Source organism: Brachionichthys hirsutus, chromosome 17, assembly GCF_040956055.1.
Source record: "Brachionichthys hirsutus isolate HB-005 chromosome 17, CSIRO-AGI_Bhir_v1, whole genome shotgun sequence".
Taxonomy (NCBI): Eukaryota; Metazoa; Chordata; class Actinopteri; order Lophiiformes; family Brachionichthyidae; genus Brachionichthys; species Brachionichthys hirsutus.
This window is the reverse complement of record NC_090913.1, coordinates 3,287,775-3,299,377: the sequence shown is the minus strand read 5'-3', so window position 1 is coordinate 3,299,377 and position 11,603 is coordinate 3,287,775. Positions and strand designations below refer to the sequence as shown.

At 44.0% G+C, this 11,603-nt stretch overlaps 1 protein-coding gene across 1 annotated transcript; it reads right to left on the bottom strand.

Moving 5' to 3' along the window:
* Window positions 1–429: 429 nt before the first annotated feature.
* On the bottom strand, window positions 430–1,690 carry lbx1b (ladybird homeobox 1b). Its single transcript, XM_068751340.1, has 2 exons — window positions 1,366–1,690; window positions 430–917 (listed from the first exon to the last, which is right to left on the bottom strand). The coding sequence occupies exons 1-2, from the start codon at window positions 1,688–1,690 to the stop codon at window positions 430–432; spliced, it is 813 nt and encodes a 270-aa protein (XP_068607441.1).
* Between the last annotated feature and the right edge of the window lie 9,913 nt (window positions 1,691–11,603).

The following is an 11,603-nucleotide window of genomic DNA, read 5'->3' as shown; positions in this document are numbered from 1 at the left end:
ATAAAGAAATAGGAGCACTTTCATAGTGACGTGTGAGCCAAGGGGGACGCGTGCGTGAGTGTTTACGCGTGTGCGTGTGTGTGTGTGTGTGTGTGTGTGGGGGGGGGGGGGGGGGTATAGGTGAGAGGTTTGTTGACCTATAATAGAAAACAAATAATATAAGTTACTCGTGTCGCTTTCGACGATATTGCTTATGATTGCGAGAAGTATAACAGTTTTCCATGAATATTAAAATACGACTGCATATTCGTTGGTGTGTGTTCATGCTTCACTATGAATAGTGCCGATATAAAAGTCATACATTTTGGTACACGTTCTGAGATATGGTATACAATATAAGCAGTAAGTTACAAGTCCTCGGTGTAGAATCTTAGACTGTCTCTTTGTGTCTCTCGCCCTTCCGCGTCCCGCGTCCCACGCTGCGCGCCATCAGTCATCCACGTCGATCTCCACGTCCTCGTCCTCCGAGCACTCTTTACTGGTTGTGTGGTCCGAGAACGGAGACAGCGGCGACGTGCGCAGTTTCTGTACGAGCCCGCGCTCCTTCCGGCCTCCCCGCGCCGGGGACTCGATCCGCGGGTGGCCCAGAGTCCCGTTGGCGCATTTCTCCAGGTCGGCCAGTTTTGCGAGCTTTTCCAGGGGGACCTGGCCCACGGCTTTGGCTGACTCCACGTCGGCCTTCATCTCCTCCAGATCCCGCTTGAGCTTGGCCCTGCGGTTCTGAAACCACGTGATGACCTGCGCGTTCGTCAGGCCGAGCTGCTGCGCGATCTGGTCCCGGTCGGCCGGCGACAGGTACTTCTGGTACAGGAAGCGCTTTTCCAACTCGTAGATCTGGTGGTTGGTGAACGCCGTTCGAGACTTTCGACGCTTCTTCGGGGTGTTTCTCTGGCCGAAGAGAGTCATCCCATCCCGGCCTGCGAGGGAGAGACGGAGGCTGAGTGACAATCATTGAATCAGGTGAAGGAAGGGCTTCTTGCGCCCCGACGCAGCGCAAAAAGCCGCAATGGAAGAGACGCTATATTTGAAACAGTAAAGCTCTCAGTCCACGTGGGAACGGGCAATAAGGAGAATATTACGCACGCACCGCTGGGAAATACTGAACACCAGACACCGCGATATTAAAGAACAGCGGAAGCGATTTGTCTCGTTGAGCGTTTGTTCGATGCGATATTTTTGGAGGAGAATTACGCATCCGTGAAAATTACGCACGGCTCTGGCCCACCAAACAGGAACGTTTAATCAATTAAATGCGCGACAAGGTGCAAAATGGCACAAGGTCGTTTTCTGCCTGGTGCAGGCCATAAGAAAAACGGCACACGCGTCGTGTTCAACCTAAAAAGCTCTATTTTGTGTGAAACGTACCTTCCGCAGCCTGTAAAACACTGACTTCCAACCCTTTGAAGGTCTTGCTGGCCAGCTCCTCCAGCGCGCAGAGGGGGGACGTTTGGGTGAGGAGCGCCCGGCTGGACAGAGGGATGCTGGACGGACGGTGCTTCTCGGAGGACGCGATGAGGTGCGCCGTGCCACAGATCGTGTAACTTCGTTTCGCGGACGGTTTGTTCAGGATGTCCTCGATGCTGAAGGGGGTCAGCGGCTTGTTGGAGTTAGCAGGGGGCGGCAAGTGGTCCAGCGGACTTCGCCTCCTGTTCTCCACTGCATCACATTTGGCCACTTCTTTGGATGTCATCGTTGGCTGTGCGCAGAGTTTTACGCGGGACTCCGTTGAGATACGCGGCGGTCAGAGACGAGCGAGGGTCGAGGATAAAAGTCACATAACAGTTAAGAAGTAGGGGGGGTGGGCGTGGGGGGGCCAAAGACAGAGGGCGCAGACCGATGGAAAGAAAATCGTATTCCAAAATGGGATGTCGCCAAAGTGCGGATCCTCGGGAGCAGCAAGTCCAGGAGTGAGACGCCTCCCTGAAAATGGCGAGGTCCAAATGACGATTACTAACAAGTTACCATTGATTGGTAGGTAATCAATTATCTCCAGTGGCACTTTTCGCCCTCTTCTCTCTCACTCTTTGACTATGTTGCAGTCCAGTGCGGGGCTTTTTGCGACTGGTGGGGGTGTGTGGAGAGGGGGGGGGGTCCCATTAATTAGGACGCATGGCTGGAAGGAGGAGGAGCCCGGCGGAATTATAATGCTTTGCGCTCTTATCATCTTTGGTCTAATTTCGTCCTGTGGTGAGATACTAGAATAGGTGCGCCGGGTATATGAGAGGAGGCAGAGGAGAGAGAGAAAGCCAAAGAGGAAGACGAAGGGATCAGAAAGATCAGAAAGCCTTAGTGTTTACGCTTTCGTGCGTAAAACTTGAGTTTGAGTTCAGCAGGTGCTTCTAATACTTATCATTGTTATTACTGTTATTATTCCTATTATTATTATTATTATTATTATTATCATTTGCTAAAAAGACAGGTCGACTCTGTTAGATGTCGCGCAGACAGTCAGAAGGATATTTTTTCTTCGACCTAAAGCGGGGATGATCCTTTGTTTTGTACAGGTAATGTAGAGCTGGGCCATATATCAGCTCTGATGATTCCTCCTCCGGGGCGGGAGAGAAGGAGCAGCATGCATCCCTCTCAGCAACGCCAAATCCGGGCCATAACTCAGGTGAAAAGGCTCCTTTTATATCATCCGGCAAATATTTCAGATCTGCTCAAATTTCCCCGCAGTTGACACAATGACTTTATTTTGTCGATGGTATGAAAAAAATCCCACAAACACATCGGTTCCTGGCTAAAATTTAGGAAATTTACGTTGTTTTATTAATTTTTTTAGTCACGTACAACGCTTTGCTGATAAGAAACGAAATAAAATTGTATTTTGTTCCCTCTCACGACATTTAATCTGAAATATTTTCGTTAATAAACAATTCACTGCACCGAATAAAAATAATAACAAGAAATAAGAAATAAATAATAATAATGTTTCTATAAAACGGACTGAAAATCATGAAAGCATATTATATATTGCTGTAATAAATCCCCATATCGTATTTTGTATTAATGCAACATGCAGAATAATTTGACATCACCCAAACCTTTATCAAAAGGTTTTATATGAAAAGGAAAAAACAACAATTTGCTGTAATTGTTCAAGGGCTCTGAATTTATATGTCAAATAATTAAATATGTATAGGGGGATGGATTATTTTTTGCTGCTGGTGCAGGGGAATCTCACATTTGCTTTTGGCTTCGAAATCAGTTTAATAATTTTATTTAGATTTTTTTTCAATTTGTTAAAATGTCATTTTAGTACTTCTAAAAAAGACAACAGTGGCTCGACAGACTTTAGGGCAGAAACAGACCAATTAGAAAGGGATTCGAACATAATAATAGCTATTTAACAAATTAAAGAAATGCGTATTTTTTTATTGTAGCCTCCCTATCTACTGCAAAATAATCTTAAAATGAAAGCGCTTGAGTTCTAATCTTATACCAAGTTGTGTTCGTAATGATTCCCTAAATGTTCTGATATAATAACATTTTTGCTTTGCTTTGTTTCTTAAATGCATTTACAGAATGCGCTTTCTCTTCCCAACCAGGTGTTGATTTAGGCATTCCACACTGTGGTCTGTTAGCTTGAAGTGCCATCCAGCAATATGTGTTAGTAACCTCACACTGGTGGAGACACAGCACTCACTCCAGGCTGAGACTGCAATTAGACAGCTCCAGGGGGGAAGCTATCCACATTATAGCCATTTTGAGAGACCCCGTAGATGGGTGACATGTCTCCCCTTCCCAAAGGCCTGCCTCTTATCTCACATGACACTAGATATAGATACAGAGAGAGTGTGTGATGTGTCTCTCAGTTTAAAACATGTACTGTATAAATCACATGTCATTACCAGAGGTCACTGACTGAGGAACTCCATTGGATGGCTTCATCGCGGGGGCCAGTCTGGTTGGAGGAGAGTGGATTTATCTAGCAGTTGGATCTCTGGAGAGGCGGCCATATTTTATGTGACGAGAGATGCAATAACAGGCCTCTGACAAATCCCTGATGGCCCGGCTTTTCCTGCCTCTCAGAGCAGTGCCAGTGCTGCTGCACAACGGATCTCAGCCACCGCTGCCATCACCACCATGCAGCTCGACCGCACTGTGGCACTCAGGCGATTGCTTTCTGTTGAGAGCTCTTTGCAGTGACTTCCTGAAGTGTCCTGTTGAGATTTTACTTCAAGCAAATCAAATGCAAGTCTCTAATTTACTTCTAGTAGAACAAATCTATTAAATCAGGGATTTATGTGTCAAAAATATTGACGAGTCAGGTCTTAATTTATTCGAGATGTTAGAATATAAGAGCAATACAATATGGAGAATAATGGTAACCAGCAGGAAGGAAACAACTTGAAGGGACTGCACATCTCTGACAATTAAACCTCTTATTACAAACAAAAAGTTGTAATAAAACATACTGGTCTTTATTATTATGCTGTCTTAAACTAAGAAATGCCCTAATGCTCTGGAAACTATTCACAATTAAATCATGGTCAAATACTTTGAAGGATAGAAGGAGAAATATCCGAGAACACGTCAGAAATTAAATGCAAAACTACCTCAAACTAGCTGTTGACTCTGAGGTTTTTACATTATTGAATAAATACAGGCATTCAATAAATAAAAAAAATACAGAAAGAAAGGCTGGATTTACATGAACGTTTATGCCAAGGACACAATGAAAATAACCATTGAAAAAAGTTCAAATGCACCTGAAAATAATCAAATTAAAGGAACCAATTATGAGATGCACCAGCTATACTGAGATTTATTTATTTATTTTGTCCTGCAGTTTAAAATGGGATGCGTATTTCAGAGGGATGGACAGACAAGGGTTAGCCCTACTAAAATAATAGAGTTTAGAGAATCTAATGATGTGTCTGTAAAAATAATAATTTAGCTGTCAGATAAATGCAAAGTGCAATATTTACCTCTGAACGAAATGGAAAAACTGAAATTCATAAAAATGTAATCAAATGTATACTTTTTGTAACTAAAACATATTTTCATATTTTTTTATTTGGACGACCCCTTTTAAAATCCTAATCACATACCTTACCCAATTCTTAAAAGAAGTGACTGTTTAGTTTAGTTTTTTGCTGCCAGCACACAAACTGCAGAATATAGATGAAAAGATAAAACATGAACATGACGAACTCGTCATGACATTATCCTCGTTGCAAGGAAAAGCCTGAACAGGTGCACAGTTTCCCAAGAAATAGAAGAAGTGCAGAAGTTACCCCATGGGGGAGGGTTTAATGCAGACTTACTCTCTCCTTAAAGAAGCATTTTCATGAGCCTCTGGATGTAGTAGGACAAAACACGCTCGCTTCTGGAGTCTGTAAAGAACCGTTCATTCTTAACAGTTTGACATAAATGCTAACAGAAAGCTAACATAGTTTTTGTGCCTCGTGATGATGGTAAAAAGTGACCCTCGCCCTGCCAGGCCTGTTTTCCGTCTTACCTGCAGGTTGAAGCACGTCAATATCGTCAATATCAACCAGCACACGTCTCTGGAAACATGTTTCACCCTTTTTTATTCGTCCTCTGAAGTAAGCACTTGATGAATCCCTCCACTACAAATATCACTGAGCAACACCAGACAGTGCTTCATTTAAATGTTCTTCCCTTCTCATTTCCGCTTCACCATGAAACACAGTAAGCAGTGATGCTGAAGTATTGCGTTATTTGGGGGGACCCGGGTGGAAAAGATTCGTCACCGCCACTGGTGGTAAAAACCGCCAGAAGAATCCTGGGAAGAATTATGACAGCAATCCTTCGGCAGAGGGGGGCATGTCTTTTCTTTTTCTTTTTTTTTTTGATGCAAAGACATGCACAGGATGATAAAGAGAGAAAGCCAACATAAAACTCAACCTGCCACTCACAGATGTAAATACCAGTTGCATTTGTCATTTTAAAAAACCGAGTCAAACTGAATTTTATTCATCAAATCAACTGTTAGTTGATCAGTTCAAGATCAAATTCTGCTTTACTTAAGCTAAATTGAGGCTTTCATGATTCAACCGTGTATTTAAAGTGAGTCCACAAGGCCACTCTAATTACATGATGTGGGTTTGGGTTGTGTTACTTCAATGCCCGAAGGGCCTTTTTCCAGTATGGCCGCATGGGAACAAATGCTGACGGGTCAGCTGTTCCTTCTGTGAGGAGAGGAATGTCTTGTTCTCTTCACTCTCTCTTATTCATTCTCTCCATTCTGTCATCATTCTCACTCTCTCTCTCTCTCTCTCGCTCTCGATGGCCTCTGTCTTTCAATTAGCCTGCAATGGCCCTCTTACAAGGCTGGCGTCTGGCGAGTCAGGCCTGCAGCAGATGCTGCTGTGGATTGGCTGTTCATCTGCAGCCTGCAGACTGTATTGAATAGTCATTAGGGTGGAGCTGACTATTCATGACAGAAGAATTAGCTTGGTGTGGGAGGCGATGGTACAACATCAGGTTATCTTTATTCTCTTGTTGTCTGTGAGGTTTTTACGGCGTTCAGAAGAAGAGGGCCCCGATCGGGAGGAGGAACGGATAATGGATGGCAGTTCTGCTTGACACTCCTTTGAAGTGGGATTCCCTTTTATTTAAACTGTTGGGTTGTTTATGGTTTTAATGCAACTGCGATCAAACTGGAGAGGAAAAGCAGCAACAGACAGGAGAACCCCCCCCCCCCCCCCCATTGGGCTATAAGAGTCACAAGTCAGTCTGTTGCATTTGTGTATGATTTGTCGACTCTCCGTGGGTCTGTTCATGAAGCACCTGGCAACCCTGCACAGAGGAATATGGTGGCTGCCATGACCATACAGCAGCGCGCACACAACCATATGCCGCTATTGTCATTGCAATGAGCTTGGACAACATTCACTTTCTCTTCCTTTCAGCGAAGGCTATGAATACGAACCCCCATGTGGAGGGGCCCGGGTCAAGAGGATGACTCACTACAAAGTGGAGGCTGACACACAAGAGGGGCACATGCACGCATATATATACAAACACACGGACACACACCCTGCCGCCTCCCTCTGCTCCCTCTCCTCCGCCCACTCCTGGACCCCCGTAGGCTGGACTGAGGAAATGTGAATTAGCTCCATCAATGCAGAGGTTAACATTGTGCAAAGATGAAGCTGACCTCTCGTTGTAGTCTTGGTTTGATGTCTTTCTTAGGGTGAAATGTTTATGAATAAAAATGGCAAGGGGGGAGGTTGACAAAGGGATTTGCCTGGCTAATGCTAAAGGGAATCCCTAAAGGAAAGCCTGGTTAAGCCAAACACCACTGAATCCGCCCCCCCCCCCGGCCCCGATGCATTATCAATCATCGAGGGGCTCCCACTGCACGGTTATTGTTTTTGCCATAATTGTGTCACAATTGCTTTCATTTATCTCTAATAAAAAGTGACCGCATTTATCATGCTAATGCAGCGGCAGCATACATCTCACACATGGCAACCTAGAGCGGCTTCTTAAACATGCACCACTTAAAATAAAATGTGACACACATATGTGATGCCTGGTTATGCTGGCATGATGACAAATAATTTAATTTCACTTTGCGGTATAGAAATTGAATAAAAAAAAGAAGCTTTGTTTGTTTCTTGCAGATACATTAATGATGCTGTTCGATGAAACAGAGGTGAATGGAACTTTATTTATGAAATGATTACAGAGATTTTTGATTTATTTAATCAGCAGCTATGTCACGGATTCTGTGGATCATAGACATGAAGGCTTTTTTTTAATTAATGAATTATTTGAATGTATTTCCACTGATATCTATAAACACAGTTAGACACGTTGCTGCTGAACATTGGAAATTCAATTCTTTAATGCTTTAATGCACAAGCGAAATTCTCCCAATATTATAAAATCAGCTTATGAATAATAATTAAAAATCTCTAAATAAAGCAATTAATACAATTTTATTCTAATGGTTAACAAACCAAACCTTTAGAGCAAATAAGTCTACATTTTCTTTCGCTCTTTGTTGCTGTGAGTGAAATGACAGTGCAATTGAACATTTGCTGCAGAAGATTCAACAGAATCAGCACTAATTTTATTAGCAATCTAAACTGATTTGATGACACTCTCCCTAAAAGCTTGACGGCAATAAAGACAGGTAAGAACATAAACAAAAGAAAACCCGGGGCAAGAACGGCGAGCGCGGTCGTCAACCTTTGACCCTTACATAATTGAAATGTCGTATTGGTTGGTTACACCAGAATCCAAAATGAATTATCTGAGTTTTAATGTATATTAAAAAAGGGCAGGGCTGAGAACTTGTTTCACAATCAAATATCCGTTTCTGCGTGTACACGTGTGTGTAGGTGTGTGTGTGCATGTGTAAATGCAGGCGCTCATCTTTTTGTGAGCAAACAAATTAAAGACTGCACACTCCCACACACACTCACACATTATATGCTCCGCGGGGCCTGGGCTTGTCTCCATGAGTTTATTAAAAGCATCTTGTTTCGGCTCCTGCTCTCCCTGCAAAGGACCATATACTCCATATATCACGCTGTTATTGCAGGTAATTAAAGCCAACATTTTGGTGTTGTACAGTGCCTGCTGTGCATGAGCAAAACTGACCATTTTAATTGCAAAGGAAATATAATCCTGCATTTTATCTATCATGAAAGATGGTATTACTCTTCTTAATATTGAAGGAGGAGGAGAAGGAGGACCCTGATAAGTTAACACAAGCATTCATTATACTAACAGTCTCCTTTAAAAATGAATGGTAATGAGACACAACAGCTATTTACTTTGCTTTAATGTTGTGGCAAGTAGCGAGAAGGACCCCCCCTCCTTCCTGCAAATACCCCCGCTGCTGCCCAAAGCTTTTTAAATCTTCTGACTTGTTACCCCCGCAAAATACAACGCTGCATTAAAAATGTAAGAGCTACGAGTCGAGCCCAGATAAATTCACCTGGCGCTGATTGCCCAGCTAATCAGCGTCTGCGTTCCACTGCTGCTGCCTGCCGTGCACCCTCGCTCTGTTTGAATATCATGGAGGAAAAGTCTCCCTCTTCTGCCACTCAAGACTTTGAATCTAATTCCCATCCTTATTCCCCGTCTAAAGCGTTTCTTTGCACCCTCTCTTTGTCTCGCCGTGCAGTATTTTTCACCGGTGAGTTCAATAATTTGCTTCTCTCTCTCTCTCTCTCTCTCTCTCTCTCCAACAGATGAGTGTGGCCTGAAGGAAGAGGGCTGCCATTCATCCAGAGCTGCGCCTCTTCCTGCCGTTTAAACCCGAGCAGGCTCGACTAATGCCCCCGCCTTACTTCTCCGCCACGCTGCTGCTTTATAGGCTTTGTTTGAGGCAGCTCTTTTATTTCTCCCTCTATCCATCTTTTTCATATTTCTCACCTCCTAATTTTCTCCCCAGCCCCCCCCCCCCCCCCAATGTGATCTCTTTTTTTCTGTCCTCTCATCACCCACTGCCCCCTCCAGTGCGTTCATTTACCTCTTTTACCTTTCACATCCCTCCTTAGCAATTGCTTTCTCCATCTCCTTTCTCCTCCTGTAAGGAACAAAAAAAAAAAAAAGAAAAGTTGGTGGCGTTGAGCCGAAGAGGACACACTCCACTTAGATAAATATCCCCATTGCTCTGAGCAGAGCCAGGGAGATTTATTCATCCACCGAGCTGGCAGAAAATTGACTTGTTTCATGGGGGCAGGCTAGTGACGCATCGCCATGAGAGGCAAAGAGACAGGAGGGGATGGGGGGGGGGATAACGAATGAGAAAGAGAATGCTACATGGAGAGGGAGAGCAAGAGAAGGGAGGAAAAGAAAGTGAAGAGAAAGAAGAGGAAAAGAGAGGAGAAAGAGTAAAGCGATTTAGGGAGTGGGGTGGGAGAAAAACGATAAAGAGAGATGAGAGAGAGTGATGTCCCTCCCCTTGTACCAGAGGATAAAGCCAGTGGGGTGGTGAAACAGTGAGGAGGGGAATGGTACAGCTGACATTTATATAAGAGGATATTGATGAAGCAGAGACAATAGCAGACTCAATCCACTCTTCCTCTTTCGCCTCCTTTTTTCTTGCGTGCCACTTTTCACTCTTTCCCTCCTTGTCTTCTCTCCTCTGTCTTCTTCAGCTCGCTCTGTCTCTGGACTGACAAAATGCCAGCACTGCCCACTACATCCTCATTGAGAGAGAGCGAGGCCACAACCTTGGCTGATTTAAGACTACAGCTGCCAATGCATCACAGTGATAATCTCTGATTTTCACCACTCCAGCCGGCGTGCAGCCGCACTGCCCTCAACAAAAACTACTGCATTCCAGTATTTCATATTGCAGCCATGCTAACACAGCAAATAGAGAGGAGACTAATGCTGCCTCCCCTCGGCATTGCTGAAGAAGTGTAGTGAATGGAAGTGTGCGTGTGTGTGTGTGTGTGTGTGTTTGTGTGTGTATGTACTCTGGGAGCGATGAGGCGTGGAGGATTTCTGCTTGTATCAGCACCTGGGCTGCACTGAGAGTGAGGTATACAGAGGAGAAAGATGGGGGAACTGGGAGTCTGCATGAGTGTGTGTGTGTGTGTGTGAGCGAGAGAGAGAGGGAAAGAGAGAGAGATGGAGTGGGGGGTGGCTAACGGGGAGAGGCGTATAATTTAGTCACACCAATGCTCAAGTCAACCTTGAATAGGGACCCAGGATGATAATTTGAATTGGGAATTAAGTCACCAATCAATGGTTATACTTATGCCAAATCAGTGGTTTATTTAGGGGAGAGATCTCAATCATCTGATTGTGTGTGTGTGTGTGTGTGTGTGTGTGATGTGCAGGTACAGCGACAACAATGGATTTGCATGCCTCTTTTCTGTGTGATCACAGGCAGATGTTTTATGTCATACCTATTTGACCGGTGAATAAAACATTGTCTGTTGACAGCTGCGATGAACTGGCGACTTGTCCAGGGTGAACCCCGCCTCTCACCCGTTGAATGCTGGGTTAGGCTCCAGTATGACCCGGTAACGGACAGGGCGGTGCGGAAGATGAATGAATGAATGATGATTGTCCTTCTTTCTCTAATCTTAGATTTTCATTTCATGAGTTCAGTGAAAAGCAAATGTCTTCTCCTTGTTTTTAACCACAGCGTTTCTGATGCTGAAGTCCAACCGCAGACCGTAAACATTCAAGACAGGTGGTGGAACACAGAAGATGGTGTGCTAAGAAAATGCACAACCATCGCCTTATTCACAACACCCTGTAGATAATATTTTATTTATAACGCAGTCATGACAGAAAACAACAATGCTAAAACCATGTTCAACTTATTATTCATGAGATTTACCGCTACCTCTATATTTAGATGCTTTACTTTGAGGAGTAAATATGTTCAACACATGTTTCATTGGGGTGGGGGGGCTCTGGGACGAAGGGAAGGAAATAATTAATGATGTCGTCACGGCTTCTAATGCCATCAGTTTTATCTGGTTACTGTTTTGTTTTAGAAATAAAGTCATAGTATCTGTTCATCAAATGTGCCTCCACTTTGACCTTTATTGTACGATCAACCCCCCCCCCCCGTCGCTTTAATTCAGCTCCAACCATAATGTTAGTTATATCCAGGCGCTTTACACAACCAACTCTGCTGAGTTTGTAGT